The sequence below is a fragment of the Trichosurus vulpecula genome, chromosome 2 (assembly GCF_011100635.1).
Source record: "Trichosurus vulpecula isolate mTriVul1 chromosome 2, mTriVul1.pri, whole genome shotgun sequence".
Lineage (NCBI taxonomy): Eukaryota > Metazoa > Chordata > Mammalia > Diprotodontia > Phalangeridae > Trichosurus > Trichosurus vulpecula.
In genome coordinates, this window is record NC_050574.1 from 346,620,381 (window position 1) to 346,640,262 (window position 19,882).

The following is a 19,882-nucleotide window of genomic DNA, read 5'->3' on the forward strand; positions in this document are numbered from 1 at the left end:
AACCAAGTTGAGTCAGGAAGCATTTATTATGTGCCTTCTATGTGCCAGGCACTGTGATAAGCATGGAGATATAAAAGAAGAAAAAAAAGTCTCTCATCTCAAGGAGATCACAGTCTAACAGGGGAGACAAACAACTATGTACAAACAAGATATAGATAGGATAAACTGGAGATAAACAACTGAGGGAAAGCTCGAGCATTAAGGGAAATGGGAAAGATTTCTTGTAGAAGGTAGGGTTTTTACTGAGACCTGAAGGTAATCATGGAAACAGGAGATAGAGATGAGGAGGAAGAGAATCCCAGGCCTGGGGGACAGTCAATGGGAATGCCTAGTGTCAGGAGATGGAATGTCTTATTCAAGAAATAGCAAAGAGGCCAGTGTCACTTAATCACTGAGTATGTGGTGGGAGGGAGCCAAGTCATGAAGCGCTTTGGCAGCCAAGCAGAGAATTTTATATTTAATCCTAGAGACAAAAGGAAGCCACTGGGATTTACCTAATTGGAGGTGGGATGAGACGGAGAAAAGGATGACATGGTCAGATCTGTGCTTTAGGAAAATGAATTTGACAGCTGAATGGAGGATGGACTGGAATGGAAAGAGACTTGAGGGCTACTGCAATAATCAAGGTATGAGGTGTTCCAGGTAGCAACATTAGAGGAGAAAAGAGGGTGTATACAAGAGATGTTGTGAAGGCACAATTGACAAGACTTTGCATGGGTGAGGTGAGAGAGAGGGAGGAGTCATGGATAACACCCAGCATACAAGGCCAGGTGACTGGGAGAATATGTGGCCCCACATGAGAGAGGTTTCTACATAACTTTGAATGTATGAAAGGCAGAAGGATTACTAAATTTTAAATTTAGTAGTGCCTTAAACACTGAAAACTGAATTTGATTTAGGTATATGGGAAGAAGTCACTATATAACTTTTTTTAAAACTTTTGAGCAGACCTACATTACTCATTTTATTGTGGCATGAGTCTAGATGATTTGTCTGAGATCCTTATGGACTGTTCATAAGGATAGGTCTATAAGATAAGTTTGGTTTAACCTAGGGTCAGAAACTCTGAGAAACTCTGAGAAATCAACCAACCCTAAGGGCTTAGTGCCCCTTTGGGAGTTTAACTTCTTTGGCAAATTTCCGAGTTTGTTTTATTCCTTTTTAAACAGCTAACTGTCCTATTGAGGAGTGAGTTTGGATCTCCATTTGTATTGTACTATGTGCTACAGAAATGCCCTGGGGAAATTTTAAGTACCTTATATATTTCAGGGACTCATGGGAATTTTTTTTTTGTGTGTACCTATAGTTGAAATTCCCTCTGTGTTATAGTGATGCAGAAGAATTTCCATCCTGGGCAGTTTGATTGCTCACCCGAAAATGAAGGGATAACTTCTACTGAACCCCAACTCCTTTATCCCTGCAGGGAGCCAACTTGTCACCAGACTTCCCTCAGAGTGGGAAAGCCTGACTTTGTTTTCCCTTTTCTTTTCCTTATTATCTTTGGCCTTTCCAAACACTAAGGCAGGTGGTAACCTATGAGAATTTGTAAAGTGATGTTGGCTTATTAAATTGTATAACCATGAATTTGAGGTGTGTAATTCCAGGTCCAGCAGCAACGGTAGGCCTTTTCTTTCATGAAAGCATGTTAATTTCCAGATTGTCCAAGAACTGTGCCTCAAGGATTTTGCTGAAGCTCTTAAATACAAGGCACTGAGGAAGGTATTCAAAAGAATAATGCTTGAGCCTCCCCAAGTCATTAGAGAACTATCCACAACTGGGAATATGGATGAATGTGCCAAAAACAGCCTACTTGATTTGTTAGGGACAGTAAATGTCTAATTCGGGTGTGGGAAAAAGGCGAATCTAACAAGAATGCTGGTTTTTTGTCTCCCTCTGACCATTCGATGTTATCGCAGGAATTAAATGGCAGATAGGTGTTAGATAAATGAGGTATTAATGAGTTAAATGAATTTTAAGGACATGTTGTGTTACTTAGTTCTCCCTGATACAATTAGAGGGGTAGCTTGCCACTGGCTGGCTAAAAATTGGTCACGCCACCGGCGTCCCTTAAAAAGAAAGCTTTCCAAGAAAGTCAAGGCAGAAAGCAGGTTTGTGGAATATGGTCTACGTCCTTTTCTGTGGGGAAAGGAGATTGAAACAAGACATAAGTGACAAGAGAGGAGAGGGAGAGAGAGCAGGAAGTGACTCCAATAAGTGACCCTTGGCAGCTAAGAAGAGAGTCAGCCATGGATTCAAGAGAGCCCTGGTAGTCAGGAGTCAAGATGTGGGGAGGAGTAGGCCCAAGGAGCCCAACTGAACAAACTGCCTATTGAAGATCCTACGCCCAAGGGAGAAAACACTAACAGAAAAAAGACATGGGGGACCTGTAGTGCCAAAAGGTGTGAACTGCCTTGGTCACATGTCTCTCTAGATGTGTGCCAATACTACCAACATAGTCTGTATCTCTGCCTACTCTTCCGTTCAGGCTGTGTGGATCTGCGGAAAAGCATGCTGCAGATTTATGAAGGGAATGTTTTATAGCTACGGTTCTTGGGACACTGTCCCGGTAAATCAGTAAATACTTTGCTTTGGGTTAATTGTATCTGCTGACTGGTTATTAAAGCACAGTGGTGGTGTTTGTGAGCTCTAGTTTTAGGAAAGCAGACCCACCAATTACCCTAGAAGGGTACTCACTACTACTCATGACTACTGAGGTAGTTGCCCTCCTAAGGACCCAATTGGCAATCTGTGAACGTAGAGTTGAGAACACAGTCCCAGAGGGGGCACTACAACTTAATTTATAGAGATGGTGTCCTACCAATCAAATTACTAAGGTATTTTTTTTATGGACTTGTAATTTTATTTACAGAGCAAACTCCCAGTGAGGACACTGCTTTTATTGATGTAGATCAGCAGTTGTCTCACAAGCTAGATTGCTGCCTGGGGTCCTGAGAGTTGACGTGACTTCTCCATGGTCCCAAAGCCAGCATGTACCGACAGGTAGGACTTGAGCCTGCCTCTTCCTACCCTGAGACCACTATATCATGTTGGCTTTCTTAAAAAAAAACCAAAACCAAAGAGTTAACTTGATAGAACTAGACAGAAAAATAACAAGATTCATTTAGAGGAACAAAAGATCGAGAATGTCAAAGGAAATAATGAGAGAAAAAAACAAGAGAACAGGTCATGCCAGACTAACCTTATTTCCTTTTGTGACAGTCACTAAACTGGTAAGTCAGGGGAAATGCTCTAGACATGGCTGAATTTCAGCAAGGTATTCAATAGAGAAAGCACTTCATTTTATTCTTGGGAAGAATGCAGAGATGGGGGCTAGATGGCAGTACAATTAGATTACTGCATTTCAGAACTAGTTCAAAGGCCAAACTCAGAGGGTAGGCAGGCATTAAAGATTTGATGCCAACTTGAAAGGAAGTCTCTAGAGGCTCGCCCCAGGATCTGTATTTGGCCCTATTCTGCCCAACGTTTTCATCAGTGATAGGAATAAAGCTATAGACAGCGTCCTTATCAAGTTTTCAGGGGACATAAAGCCAAGGAAAGCTGACAGGCTGGATGACAGTCAGGACCCAAAGGGAGCTCAGAAGAAGAAGAAGAGAGAACAGTAGGCTAAATCTAATAGGATGGAATTTAATAGGGATAAATCTAAAGTTTTACGCATGGGTTCAAAAGACTGACTTCACAAGTACAAGATAGGGAGGAAGTATGTCTAGAAAGTAGTTTGTTGAAAAGGATTTTGTGAGTCAGCGATGTGATCAGAGCCATAAAGATAATATAATTTTAGGCTTCATTAGCTGAGACAGTTAGGGGTGGCGGTGGATACAACGCTGGGCCTGGAGACAGAGAGATTCATCATCTTGAGTTCAAATCCAGCCTTAGACACTTACTATCTATGTGATCCCAGGCAAGTCACTTATCCCTGTTTACCTCAGTTTCCTCATCTGTAAAATGAGCTGGAGAAGGAAATGGCGGACCACTCCAGTATCTTTGCCAAGAAAACCCCAAATGGGGTCACAAAGAGTCAGACACGACTGAAATGTCTCAACAACAAACAGTCCAGACAAATAGTCCAGCTATAATACTCTGCCCCGGTTATATGATATCTGGAGTGTTGTATTTGATTCTGGGAACCATAGTTTAGAAAGGATATTGATAAATTGGAGAATTTCCACAGGAGGGCAATCAAGATAGAAGACATCTATGGGTCCATGCCATATGAAGTGATTGGTTGAAGGGAGTGGGGATCACAACCGGGAGAAGAGAAATTCAAGGAGGCTGGGCAGGAGAGCTATCTTCAAGTATTTATTTGAAGGACTGTCATGTGGACGAAGGCTTGGACTTCTTTTTAGCCTCGGAGGGTAAAATTAGGAGCAATGGATGAAAGCGTCAAAAGGGGAAGTTTAGATTAACATCAGGAGAAACATTATAATAATTAGAGGTATCTAAAAGTGGAATGGGCTGCCTTAAGAAGAGGTAAGTGTGTTTCCTTTCATTGGAGGTCTTTGATCGAAGGCTGGATAACCACTCTTTAGTTGTGTCATAGTGAGAATGCCTTTTGGGTATGAAATGGACTAGAAGACTGGTGAGGTCCCTTATTACAACTGTGAAATTCTGTGATTCTGATTCTGAAACTGAACCTAAAGCGTTTTCAGCCTGGTACAACCTGATAGTGCTTTTCTGATGACACCACTTTTAAGAATCCAGGATCTCCTCCATATCACAGGACTTTTTGGATTTTGGTAGAAATTAAAATGTTTAAATGAAACATTCTTCTACAAAAGGTATGATAGAGGAATTTATGTATAATAAAATTTTTATACTTGGGAGCAGAGTTAGGAATGAAAAGAAATAAAGCTTTATTTCTAAGGATGGTAACACATTTTTTAAAAATAAATTAGTAGTAAATGGAGTCACATTTGCTTCATTTCTTAGAACTGACTCACAGATAATGGAATTATTTTCTCGTTCATTTTCTCTAGTCAAAAATTCCCTTCATCAGTTGCCATGAACTGCAATTGGGAGTTTTGGCCCTGTGTCATGAAAAGAAAATAAAGTCTACATTGAGGTTCACTTTGTACATCTGATCCAGTGATCATGGTCCTGTGTTTACATGGCAGGAGTTCATAAAACCTCCAGGACTGCCCTTTCCTGGGAGTACTCAGCTTAACCACCTGAGCACTGCCCTTTTAACATAGTTTTCAATGCTAGTAATTTCATCAGGTGTTACCCAGGCAACAGAGCACTCTTAACTCCCCTTTGTCAGGCCGTAGGAATGATGGAGAAACTGATTTTCTTGGCAAGCCTGAAACACCCTGGTATTTCCGGGACCATATTATCTTGGCCAGAAACTTGTTTTCTAAAGCTTTGCTTGACAACCTTTGATTTCCAATTGTTTCTCTGTGTGAACATACATATATAATTATGAGGTTCCATTTTTCTCCATTATTTTCCTAAGCATGGCATGCATAAATTCAGGAAACATGTTGTTTTCCTTAAGACCACCCCATTTCTGACCTCCAATAAGGATTATAATAATACATAAACTATAAATTGATTACTTTGGCAGACGGCATTACGTAAACATTTCCCATTCCTCACTTCTCTCTACAGTAGAGATAGAAAATCACTTTTATAACAAGGTCCATTGTTAGGAGAAAAAACATCATAAAGAGCCCATATATTTTTTTTAATTCAGAGAAATATAAAACATTCAGTTATTTTGCCATAGTTCCATATTATGGCTAGTTTGGGAGCAGGTAAGGATGAAGGAGGAGAGCAAAGGAAGGCTAGGTTATCAGTCTATATCTGTAATCAATAAGCCAGATTTCTTTCTAGTGTCTAACCTATTAAACAGTACTACTAGCTTATTAAGAGGCAGCTTGGTACAGTGCAAAAAATGGATTGAGTTAGAGGACCCAGGTTAAAATACTAGTCCTGCCATTTATTATCTGTGTGATATTCCCCACCCCCACCACATACACAATGCAGTTATCTCTTCTGCATCATGGGGGGTTGGGGCCTGGCACCCCTGCTATCTGGGAAATCTGCATAAAATTTTTTGTCTCTCCCTTTGTTCCAGAGAAGAAGTCTGAATTTCTTCTTTTTCTTTTATGGGATGTTTACAGTACCTTATTATCAAATTTGGGTTAAGTATTTGGTTATAGGCTCTGAGTTGTCTGCTGGCCTTCACATTTGGTCTGTGGCTTCCCCAAAACTCCCCCAAAATTCCCATTTAATTTCTTATGCTGACCCGAGATATATTGAAATCATGATGGAGAAAGTTGGATGTGGAAATATCTTTTGTACATATCCTTTCTCTCCATTCACACAGCTGCCATCCTGGTACAGGCCCTTATCACCTTGTGCCAGGACTATGCAATGACAAAAGTTGATTGGTTTTCCTGCCTCAAGTCTCTCCCCAAGACAGTCCATTCTCCACTCAGCTGCCAAAATGATCTTCCTAAAGTACAGGTCTGACTAGGACATCTTCTCCTCACCTACTCAATAGACTCCAATGGCTCTCTTCAGGATCACATAGATAAAACTCGATTTGATTTTCAGAGCCTTCAAGACCTGTCCCTTCACTACCTTTCCCATCTTCTTACCCTTCGTTCCCCTCCCCCTACTCAATGAACCAGCAACAACGGCCTTTTAGATGTTCCTTGCACATGACGTGACTCCATGAATTCCCACTGCTGTCTCCTCCTGGCTAGAATGTTCTCTCTCCTCACCTCCCCCTCCAGGTTTCCCTGGTTTCTTTCAAGACTCAGCTCAAATCCTAACTTCTGCAAGAGGCTGTTTCTGGTCCGTGCAATACTCCGCTCTTCACTCAATTCCCGCCCCTAGTTCCTAGTGCCTTCCTTCTGATATTGCCTTTCATTTACACTGTATAGAGATTATATGTAATTTTTTTTTGCATGATTTCTCCTCCATTAGAATGTGAGCTCCTTGAGAGCACGGGCCATGTTTTTTTGCCTTTCTTTATATCTTCCCCTCCCCACCAACTTCTAAAAACCTATTTTTTTTTCTCCCTGGCTCCCATGCCTCTCCCATATACCTGTTGGTTTTTCATATTTTGATGTTTCCTGTTTAATGAATGCTTGTTGACTAACTCTGGGAAAATTACCAAACCACTCTCTCTAGTCCTTCATTCTCTCATCCGTAAAGTGGGGAGGTTAGACCATATGACCCTGAAGGGCTCTTCTAGCTCCATACTTAAGAGCCCATGATATATATTTCCCTAAGCAACTAACTCACTAGTAGGTGATAGCTTAGACAAGATACTAACTTCATTGTTCCTAGAGGTAGAAGAGAAAGGAAGGAAACAAGCATTTATTAAGCATCTTCTCTGTGCCAGCCACTGTGCTAAACATCCTACAAATATTATCATATTGGATTCTCATAACAACCCTGGGAGAGAGGTGCTATTATTATTCCCATTTTTACAGTTGGGGAAACTGAGGCAGACAGTGGTTATGTGACTTGCCCAGCGTCACACAGCTAGGAAATATGTCTGGAATTAAATCCAGATCTTCCTGACTGCAGGCCCAATACTCTATTCACAAGCCTATAATGATAGGACATTACCCTTTGGACTTTTCAATAGAGTCTGTAAACCTCTGTTTAAAACCAGACAACCATTTTTACTGTTGTGATGGGCATTTCTGAGCCTGAGAGCCTTTATCACCAGGAACAAGACAGAAAGGTATCAGTGTGAAGGGGGAATGAGTTCTAGGCATGTGGCTCAGGAGATCTAAGCGCTGCCCTGCTCTGCTCCTAACTAGCAGTGTGATCTTGAGGAGGGAATAGAATAAACATTTATTAAGCACGTGCTATGTAGGTGGCACAGTGGATGGAGCACTGGGCTTGGAGTCAGGAAGACTCATCTTCCTGAACTGAAATCTGGCCTCAGACACTCACTAGCTGTGTGACCCTGGGCAAGTCACTTAAGTCTTTTTGCCTCAGTTTCCTCATCTGTCAAATGAGCTGGAGAAGGAAATGGCAAATCACTCCAGTATCTTTGCCAAGAAAACCCCAAATGAGGTCATGAAGAATCAGGCATGACTAAAAATGACTGAATGACAACAAAAATGTGCCATGTACTGTGCTAACAACATGTACAGATATTATCTCATTTGATCAGCACAATAACCCTGCAAGGTAGGTGCTGTTATCATCCCCATTTCCTTCCTTCCTTCCTTCCTTCCTTCCTTCCTTCCTTCCTTCCTTCCTTCCTTCCTTCCTTCCTTCCTTCCTTCCTTCCTTCCTTTTGCATTTGTATCCCCAGAGCTTACCACAATACCTGGCACATTGTAGGCACTTAATAAATGTTTGTTGACTATTATTGCCTACCATTTCCTGGCTTTGGGGTGTTATGCTCTGTTGAAGATCCCTAGCAGCTCGCTCATGTATGCGACTTTTCCCAGGGGCACACAGGACACAAGGACAGATACTCAGGAAGGCTGCCCAGGTAACTTGAGTTGCTCTGCTCTGCCAAGAAGAGGTCTCATCTGCTTCTTGGTGGAGAAGGGTGAGCGTTTAGGGGCCTCTGACTACCAAGGCTCCATAACTTTTGGCATAGTCATATCTGAGAGACTAAAGACGGGCTAGAAGGTATCATCCAGGGTTGTACCTTTCAGGGATTTCTATGACCCCAAGACCCTGTGGCATGACTAACTGTGATGTGTGCTATGTCTAAGATCTCTTGTAGCTGACAATATAGGCTAATGCATGAAGCTTTCTGCACATGTGCATACACACGCATACACACACACACACACACACACACACACAACCAGAGTTCTCTGAGCCCCCCCACCCACTTCTTGTTTTCCTTGCTCTCTCCTTCCATTCAAGTCACATAGCTACACAGGAATAATATCAACGAAGAGGGAGGGGAATAAGCATTTATATAGCACATACCATGTACCAGGCACTGTGCTAAAAACTTTACAAGAATGATCTCATTTGAAGCTCACAACAACTCTATGAGGTATGTGCTGTTATTAACCCCATTTTCAGCTGAGGATACTGAGGCAAACAAATGTTAAGTGACTTTCCCAGGGTCACACAGCTAGTGAGTGTTGGAGGTCACAGGCCTTCCTCATTCCAGGCCCAGAGATTTAACCACTGCACTACCTAAGCTGCCTCAAATCTGGGTTATTTTTTTTTATCGTGCAAAGTGCAGACAACAGCATCAGCGGGGGAGAAGGGGGATCTTGGCTATAGTAATATTTAATTTCCTTGTCTGTGACACGGAGGGATTCAGCTACATGAACATCTAGCCCAGCCCTAAAATTCTAAGATCCTAGAGCTAAAACCTCATTTGACACACAAGCCATTCCCCTATGGCTGGAGTACTCACTCTTCATCTTCCTGCTTCCGTCAAGGCCTAGCTCAAATGCCACTTCCTATATAACGTCTGTCCTGATCTCCTCATTTGCTACTACCCTCCAACCTCAAATTATTTTCATTTACTCTATGTATATTTTGTATTTATTTATACGATTATATGTTGCTTCTAGCAAATAAAATGTAAACCTCTTGAGGGCAGGGTCGTTTTTACTGTTTTGTCACTGCAACCACGGTGATGACCATAATACCTGCTATTTATAGCTGGTACCTAATAAATACTTGTCAGATGAATAAATGTACATTCTACTTTGCCACTCAAAAAACCCAAATTATTTATCTTGGGAGTACGATCACGCAATGAATAATATCAATGATAGCTGACACTTAAACAGTGCTTTAAGGTTTACAAAGCATTAAAGTATTCTTGGTCTTTACATTAAAGTTAGTTATGTTAGTTAATATTCCTAAAGGAAAACACATACCAGTTTGATTCAGAAATGGGTCTCTATCTCTGTTTCTCTCTCTGTCTCTGTCTCTCTCTCTCTGTCTCTCTCTCTCTCTCTCTATGTCTCTCTCTCTCTGTTATAGAAAAGCTAGCTCATCTTTTCCATGAACTGAAACCTGTCTTAACATCTCTGCCTTTACTGCTACTGTTGGAAAAATTTCCAAGATGCTGCTTCTGCAACACTACAGCCAGGAGAGGATGTTTAGGTAAAGGTAAAAAAAATATGACAATATCTGAGTGTTCTTTGATTTTTTTTTCAGCTCTTACAGCCCAATTCTCCTATCCTCCTTATTCTCTTTCTTCCTTTTTCTCCTCTTCATTCAGGTATTTCTATGTGTATTTCTCCTGGATGGATGAGTTAAAAGGGAGGAAGCTGCCTAAGGACTGAGAGGTAAATTGAGAGGTGATTTGCTCAGAATCACGTAGCCAGTGTGTGGCAAGGACAAAAGTTGAGCCAAGGCTCGGAGGCCAGCTCTTCAGCCATTACACTCCACAGCCTCTCTCTTGACAGTATGTAAGCTCCTTGAGGGAAGGGACTATCTCATTTTTGTCTTTGTATCCCCAGCTCCTAGCACAATACGTAGCACATAGTAGGTACTTAATGCTTGCTGATTATCTTTCTTCTCAGTCATTTAACTAGTATTGCTATGCTTCACCATCTTATAGGTGACTTCAGTAAGAGTAATGATGGGCTCTTCTGACTCATCTGCTTCACTCTGGATCAAAAGGTACTGCTGGCAATTTATTCTTAATTCTATTTTGGGGCTGATTTAGCACAGAATCCTAGTATCTCAAGCTGGAAGGAATCTCAGTCTGGCCCCCTCAGTTTTCTGATGCCCAGAAAGAATAACTTGTCCAAGAAGCCTGAACTGTTTTCTCTTAGTTTTTTCCTTAGTTTTTCTTAGTTTTCTCTTAGTTCCTGACTTCCCTTTCCCATTGTCTTCCTCCAGCAGAAGAACTTTCTAGAGAGGCAGAGACAGAAACATTACATCTCCTTCCTTTTAGTCCCTTCATCTAAGATCTTTGTTTTTCCTTCTCCCAAAGCCAACAGATACTAAATGTTTGTCCATGTAGGACATGAGAAACACTTGTAACCATAGAACATTTTTCTGTTATTTTTTCCTTTGTATGAGTTCATGGAACAAATATTTATTGAGCTCCTATTGTATGCATACTATGACTGTGCACTGTGCTAAAATACCAAGAGGTATAACTCAAACTGCTTTGTTCAAATATATCTGGAACATTCTAGAGAAAGAGGGAACAATGGTTGAGCCTTTTAAGAAGTCTTGGCCAGGTTTGGGCTGGGGAAAATATTCTGCTAGGAGATGCTTAGTGGTTTGAGAACTGACTGGCATCTTGGGATTTGAAGTTTAGATGGACAAACATTTCCCTCTCACCCTTGAGAGGGACTTGAGACCATGTCATCTTTAAGGGAGATGGATTTGAGTCATGACCTGGAGTTCTTAAAAAGATACAAAATCTATGAGAAAGAAACTCAAAGTGATAATGGAAGCTTCAAGAGCCCAGGTGCAAAGTTGGAGGCGTGGGAAAATAAGAGAAAGGAGGGAGAAAAAAGTGGGGCTGAGCTCCAGCAGAGAAAGGAAGGATGGAGGCAGGCTTCCAGTCTCCAGAGGAGTTTTGGAGGAGAAGACTTGATCTGAAACTATCCAGTTGTACCCACCTTCTCAAGGGCTGACAGAAGTTCTAATGAAAGATCTGTTCCTTCCCCAACCTGACCTCCCAGGACTTGTCTGTAACAGATACTCTAACAGACTCTACTAATTTTTTTTTGCCCTGATGTTTCTAATGTTTAAGATTTTTACCTCAACTACAAAGAATCTAGAGGTTAGAGATAAGCATAAAATAATATTAGAGCAGAAAGCCAAATTTCTGCGTGAAGAGTAGACATTTTCCAACCTGGGAGCTCTGAGATAATATGTATACTCCTAAGAGTTTGTTGAATACAAACTCTATAAAGCAGCAGAGGAGAGGGCCATATGGACCAGAGGGACCCATGGTGAGGTTTTTGGGATAGCAGAAATGCCAAAGGAAAATTCTCCCAATTAAAAAAAAAAAGTATGGTTTTGCACAGAGTAGGAGTGAAGATATAATATGTCCTTTTCTATTTCTGGAAGATGCAAAAATATTCTTAATTGGGGAAGACCAACTTCTTCATCTGCAGATGTACTAGCTGACTCTGAAGGTCCTTTCCACCTGTAAATTCTGGGATTCTAAGATTACAGCTATCTAAGTAGAACTGAGCACTTGTTAACATCAAGAGACTAGGTTATAAATCATTAGCCAGAGAAGACATGTTAGGGGTTTGTCGTGAGGCCATGGACAAACCCAGGGCTGAGGGTTCTTAGATTTTTAAAAGTGTAAGTGGGAGAATGTAAAAGTTTTCCTGAAAGAGTTAAGCATTAATTTTTAACAGTTATCATCTAGCAAAAAGAGGTACTTAATTAACCTATGATGAAATGACCCTGCCCAGTGACTGGGGAGTGAGAATAGGCAGCTTGCCTGAATGCCCAGGCATGTTTTATTATCTTTAATGTTGTAGCAACATTTAATCTTCAGGCTCCACACCCAGGGTCCCAAACACCCTGACTCTTACCTGGAAGGTATAGGATTTTGATCTGAAAACGTGAAAAGTGCCTCAGTTTCTATTGAATCTAGGGTGTGTTTGTCAGCTCAGTTAATAATAGGGAGCTCATGGGAAAGCTAATCTAGAAGCACAGGTGCATAGGATTTACAAGTGGAAGAGAACTTGGAGATGATCTAATCCAAGTCCATTATGTTACAGGTGAAGAAACCAAGGCCCACAGAGGTTGTGACCCATCCCAAATCACTTAGGCAGTAAATGGTGGAGCAAGGATTTGCACAATTGACCCTAAGTCCAGAATTCTTTCCAGCATGCCACAGCTGCTCCTAATTCAGAGTTTGAGAGCCAGTTGGCCTGGAATGAGAAGCCATATGATGAGGACATGGCGACCAAAGCTCAGAGTCACCAACTGTGCACCTAAACCAGTAGGCCTAGACTCTGTTTGACCCAGGCATGAGAAGTGACTTACTCATCAAGGACCAAAGCCATCAACTATATTAGACTAGTAAAATTTGCCTCAGGGAACCATCCATAAAAGTAGTGGGCGCATGCAAACAGCTTCAAAAGGGGACAAAACATGGAGACCATCTAGAGGAAGGGTGAGACGGTCAAAGCTAAAGCTCAAAACTGGGAAATGTAGTATTAGAGCCCAGACAGGGAAAAGTCCTTTTGCATTTCCATTCTGAAAGGGTGAGAAGTTCCAGGGTACTGAGGAGGAAAGGGCTCAAAGAGAGGCATCCTGAGAATGACTAAGGAAAATGGGTCTGCATAAACCCAGACCCCCGGATCACACGCCTGAGGACTGGAAAAGTAGAGTCCAGAGGTCTGAGGAACCGTAGCCTTGCCAGCTAATCTCACGGTCAGAGAGCCAGAACAAAGTTAATATCAAGACCCAAACCAGGAAGACTTGGAAGCAGGAGGAAAGAGTAGGCTGGAACAAGTCGGTGTTGCCGGGGGGGATGTTGGCGGAAGCCGGCTGTTTCTCCTGACCTGCTGGGTTCAGGCTGTTCTGTCTTTCATGGCACTAAAACATGTATTTTTTTATATTTCCTTTAAAATTGCTCTATGTTTTTATCTTGACAAATTTACTTTGGAGAGGTTATCGATTAGTGAATAGATAATTTTTAAGGTTTCTTAACAAAGAATTAAATTTTTATGTTGTTATTCAGTCATTTAGTCACGTCCGACTCTACGCGGTGCCTTTGACTTTGTCTTTCTTGGCAAAGACAATGGAGGGGTTTGCCATTTCTTTCTCCAGTGTGTCTCCATTTGACAGATGAGGAACTGAGGGAAACAGGGGTTAAATGACTTGCCCGTAGCTAGCAAGTGTCTGAGGCCGGATTTAAACTCAGATCTTCCTGACTCCAGGCCCAGTATTCCATCCACTGTACCACCCAGCTGCCCAATTTTTATACAAAAGGCAATAAATGATTGGATCTTAAGCTAAATGCTTTAAACCTCAGCTAACTTTGCTTGGGGGAAACCTAGGCAATTGGTTTAAATTGCTATAACCATTCAACTAGTAGCAATTACTTGAATTCTAGGTATGAGGCATAGGAGGAATTAACCAACGTCTATAGGGTTTGCCTGGCAAACCCAAATTTATAGGTGACAGATCTCATTTAATCATGCAAATATTTTATAATAATCTATCATTAGGATTCTTACAGTGAATACTTCCTAATTACACCCCATCTCCCATCTAATTAACTTTGGAAGCAACAAAGACAGATTGCGTAACGTATCAAACGTGTAATCTTATTTGGAATAGCATCGGTGTCTTAGACACGGATAAACTATGTGCTCCAAGTCATGGTGACCTCACTGTTCTACTTGGTTTCCACTATCTTTCTATTGTCAGGGGTCTGGGACCTAGCTCTCCAACTCTGGGGTCTTAGGTTACTAATGTGAAGATGATTCGTTTTCAGAAAATTGAAGCTTTTCTATGAAAGTCAAAACTAAAGTCCATACACATACTCATACACAACATTGATCAAGCAGAGAAAGAGAGGAAGACCACGATGAATCCTGCTTACTGAAGCTGGAAGCTCTTGATTTTGGTAACCAGCAGGTTGTACCGGGCCCCTCCAGGAGCCATGGATGCTACATCTACAAATATGAGTTGCTCTGAAGGTTTGGTTTCATTGGTGGGTTCACATGGGCACAATGTTCGGCTCACTTCCTGGTAGTTATAGGTTCTCTGGTACCTGTAGCCGCCATGATGGGGGTTGGGGAGGGAAGCAGAAATAATAACAGTAAGATTCAGTAAATAGGCAGTAAGAAAAAAATTTATCCAATTTCACTTCTTCCAATATACATTTTTTTTTCTTCATTAGGTTTTACATTTCTAATGGAAACATAAGATGTCTTTTTGAGACTAGGGTCTTGAGTGTAAAGACTTCTGACATGAAGTAAATTTAGGGAAGTTAGGAATACAAGCCTTGTTCAGGCCTGTCCAGTACATTAAACCCATAACTATTTAGTCTGGCCATTTGCTGAGTTATACCTATGATACACCAGAACAGCCAAGTTGTATGGTGCCCAGAATACAGCAGGCAATAGAGACACTGACCCAGATATCCTTACTGGTATATCCAGAGAATAAACCAATACCCCCATTTGAGATACAGAACATTTTGAAAAATAATCTTTCAGAGTTCTGCAGAACCACATAGCTTTTATGCATGTCTGAAAAGCAAACAGAATGGAAATCTGAAGTTGGTAAGACAGAAAATACAGTATTCTCTAGGTCTCTGCATACCCAACCTATTTGTACTTAGCATATATAAAGTGGCAACAACACAATGATTCTATCTTACTTTCCCTTTCAGTGAAACAAAGGCCCATACTGAGGTCTAGTCAGTGAAGGAAACTTAACGAATGCCATCATCCTGTATGGAAGAACAATCACTCACAATCCATGGAAGAGCAGAGGCACCTGCCAGGACAGTACCCCTTTTTGCTGGCGAACCACAAAGAGGACAGGATACTTTAGGTCCTCGGATGAGCTGTTCACATATACCCGCACGGCATCCACCTATGGAATGAGGCAGAAAGAATTTGAAAAATATATCCTCCTCCTAAGCCTGTGTAGTACAGTACAAAGAGGGTCAGGTCCAGAGGCTGGAGACCCTGGCTTGAAGTCTACCTTGGACCCTTACTTGACTAAGTGACAAATCATGTAACCTTGTTGATTGAGCCTCAGATTTCTCATCTGTTGAATAGATACAAGGATATTTGCACTACCCACTTCATAGGCCGGTTGAAAGGAAAACATTTGGCAAACTTTAAAGCTATATAGAACTATATAGCTATGATTGCTAGAGAGTTTGTCTTCTACGACTGAACTGCTGCTAGAAACGTTTTGATTGCTAATGGTAATTTCTCTTATATGTATTGATCTTGCCCTGTTTGTTCTAATCTACTACACACATAGAGAGTTAACTATTTGGGAACTTTTTTTGGGGGGGGGCAATTAGAATTAAGTGACTTGCCCAGAGTCACACAGCTAGTAAGTGTCTTAGACTGGATTTGAACTCAGGTTCTCCTGATTTCAGGGTCGGTACCCTATCAAATACTCCACCTACCTGCCTGTCTTTGGAAACTTTTCAACTTGCCAACTTTCCAATCATGGAAAAGGAGGAAGAAAGAAGTACTCTTTGTAGAAAGAACTTTATCTTGTTGAATGAATATTTATATGTTCCGTGAGTGGCTTCCAATAGACTATTCTTTATAAAGAATAGGTGGGGGGGCAGGGGTGGTGGTGGATATAATTCTAAATTTTGATTTGTTCAATAGTTTGAATTTTGATGAACTAGACTTGATTGTCTAATACAACCACCTCCCCCATTTAGTGCTTAGAAATTGAAGTGACTTGAGTCCTTGAACAAAACATTTTTTCATTGGCTGCCCTTCAAACCTAGAATTGTTTCCTTCTTATCTCTGTCTCTTGGCTTCTATGGCTTCTGTAACAACAATGTTACTTACAGCTACTGTGGCTGTGTAAGGCCAATAACACCAGTGCATAGGAGGGCTGCTAGCACAGGTTCTTTGATCTGCTTTTCTAAGGAAAGCAACTTTAAATGGTTTACAATCTCACTTTAATTAAACATACATATATCATTCACTTAGTTCAGTGGGAAAAGTCAGCACCCGGAACTTCAGAGAAAACAGGAACAGAAATTACATAAACAGAGCAAATAAACACAAATCAACAGACAGGCTTCTGTCTGACCATACCAATACATACACAGTTACCAGAGAGAGAAGCACCAATATCTGGGTTTTCAAAGCGGGGAGGGGGGTGCTCCTTAAAGGGTACCCAGAGTCTCCACACTACCACTCTTTCAATGAGTAAGCCTCCAAAGCAAAACCTCTTCTCCAGCAGTTCTGAGAATTCTAGCTTAAGGGCTACCCTCAGAGTATATATACTCTTTTTCAGCCCCCAAGGGCTTCACACCTCTCATGACCTAATTAGCAAAAGGGTGTGGGCCTTCCTACAAACAAAGGCAAGACTCAATCAAAGGCACTTGATTGCCTTAGTGCTGAGAAGCACTCCAAAAGAAAAAACAGTAAAAAGTCCCACTTTGCTTGCCCTTACAGCTTCCTTCAAATCCCAGCTAAAAACCCACTTTCTACAAGAAGTCTTTCCTGATGCACCTGAATACTAGTGCCTTCCTTTTGCTGATTATCTCCAATTTATTCTGTGTGACTCTTTTGTACATGATTCTGTCTCCTGGAAGGCAGGGATGGCTTTGTGGTTTTTTGTTTTGTTATTGCCTTTTTTTATATCCCCAGCACTTAACGTTATGCGCTTGGCGCACAGAAGGTGCTTAATAAATGTTTACTGACAGAATGATTGACTGACTAAAACAGTGGAAAGCTTGTTGGATCTGGACTCTAGAAACGTGCTTCTTCATCCTAACTGACACTTAAAAGATGTGCAGCCAGGGGTTAGTGATTTCATGTGCTACCTCACAGAACTATTGTGGGGAACAGGCTCTCTAAGTCCCAAAGGGCTTTATGAACGTGAGCCAGTAAACACTTTCTCAATTACTAGGTCTTTTCTTTTAAAATGACTGAACAAGAGTAATAATTGCCAAAGGTATGCCCTTTAAAATAAAGTGTTTTAAGCTTCAAACACCTTTAGCTCCATAGAAATTTGAGGAAATTGAAAAGCTGGACATTGTCCTGTGAGAGCAAACATCAAGGCCAAATTCAACAGAAATCAGGGGCTGAGCCGGTGGACTCAATTGTCAGGTGTTTATTAATCACCTATTATGTGCCAGACACTGCACTAGGTGCTGGGGATACAAGTACAAAGAATGAAGCAATCCCTACTCATGAGGGATTTACACGCTAATGGTGGAGACTACAAGGACACATACAAATATATATAACATAAATATGAAGTTAATACATACAAATATGCACAAAGTAGTTAAGCGCAAGGTAGCTTGGAAGGGGAAGCACTAGCAGTTGGGGGAATTAGGAATGACTTCCTGCAGATGATGGTGCCTGAGCTATATCTAAAAGGAAGAGAGGGTTTCTATGAGGCAGATGTAAAGTGAGTGTGCATTCCAGGCGGGTGGGATGGCCAATGCAAAGGCATGAAGACTGATGATGAAGAGCAGATACAAGCCCAGTTTGACTGGATCTCCTTGTGTAGGAGGGAGAGTGATAGCCAATGAAGCCTGGAAAGATTATGTAAGGAAACCAGGTTATGTAAGGCTTCAAAAGTTAAACAAAGGGGTTTATGTTTGATCTTAGAGGCATTAGGGAGCCACTTCAGTTAATTGATTTGATTTGTGCTTAAGGAAAATTACTTTGGCAATATGGAGGATGGAGTGAAATGAAGACGAGGCAAAGAAATAAGTTAGGAAGCTGTTGCAATAATCCAGGCAAGAAGGGATGAGGACCTGAACTAAGATGTCAATTGAGTGGGGGAAAAGATGAGAATGGTGGTAATCAGACAAGTGAAGGAAGAAGAGAGAAGCAATAGATAAGAGAAATGTTGTGAAAGTAGAAATAGCAATATTTGGCAGCTGACTGGATATGTAGGGGGAGGGATAATGAAGAATCCAGGACAATGCTGAATAAAGTTTGGGGCTGATGGGAAGTCTTCCATTGGATGACTTTTAAAGATGAAAATCCAAACCATGCAAGAAGTGAATATTCAGATTTTTTCCCCCCTCTGTTGCATTTCTATCATTATCCACTAATTCACCTCATGCCCTCCTCCCATAGAATTTCCTTCTTTGAAATAAAAATATTTAGCCAAGTAAAATGAATCAACACATTTGCCTCAACTGAAGTACATAGCTTTGTACTTCAGACAAATTTCTTGTTCTTCCTATACTGAAATGCTTGTTTGCTGATGATTGTTAATTTCATAATCAAAATGTTAAGATTTAAAGACATGATTAAAGATATGATTAAATTTTCCTTTCTATGCTAACACTGAACCTATGCCCTGCTTGCTGGTTAATGTGGTTCCCACTATTAAAGATGGCCTTAGAACAATCATAAAACTAATGTCTTCATCACTTTTGGTTTCTGAGACCATTAATATTTCTGTAAATGTCTATTTCAAATACAACTGTGTATTCTACTTGCTCAAATTTTCCCTGCAGTTTCAGATGAAATAACGACAAGAACTTTAAAAATATGCAAGTTCAATTAATCCCATAAAAAAACCAAATTGTTTTTCCTCCTTTCTCGCTAAAATTATCATTGCTGAGACCCTGAGCAAGATTTCATACTATGATTTTGCTACTTGTTTCAAATATGATTGTGATTTGGCCATTTTCTAGCATCTTAAATACAAAAATGACAGAGAAAAGAGACATCATCTATTCTAATGCCGTTGAAAAATATGTGATAGGAGGTCATAGGGATTCTTCCTGGCCAATTCGTCTGTTCCTCTAAAAAGTATGAGATATGCCCATTTAATACTTTGTTAAGAGGACAACTGACATGCCTGAGTCATTTCTAATGACTAGGGTCTAGATTTTTAAAAAAGTTTTCTACTTTTATCATGAACTAAAAAAAATCAGGAAACATGATATATAAAGAAAAATGAAACGGTGAACTAATGTTATATACAGCTATTTCTCCATTAAGTATAACCTGGGTTTTTGTTTTTGCTCTGTATTCCCTTTTGACCTTCCTCACACTCTCTTCTGTTTATTTTTATTTTATTTTTTGGTGTATATGGTCACACCAATATGTGCGTCCTCTTTATTCCCAAGTAGCAATTGGAAACCTGGGTGGCTCCATCTGGGTGACAGCAAAGAGTTTAAAATGACAAGTCCCTTTCCAACCAAGGTGGCAGTGGTGCAGAAGCAGTGGACTGGATGGCTCCAATTGGGGGCACTGAGATACACAAAGAAAAGTGCAGTCTG

General features: G+C 40.9%; 1 protein-coding gene across 1 annotated transcript in view; it reads right to left on the minus strand.

The window, feature by feature from the left end:
- SIDT1 (SID1 transmembrane family member 1) overlaps positions 1-19,882 on the minus strand; it is a 172,469-nt gene that overhangs the window by 100,125 nt on the left and 52,462 nt on the right. Inside the window, exons 2-3 of the mRNA XM_036745918.1 lie at positions 15,395-15,516; positions 14,516-14,686 (exon numbers count right to left, since the gene is read on the minus strand). Of these exons, the coding sequence (XP_036601813.1) occupies positions 14,516-14,686; positions 15,395-15,516 (293 nt within the window). The remainder of the gene's footprint in view (positions 1-14,515; positions 14,687-15,394; positions 15,517-19,882) is intronic.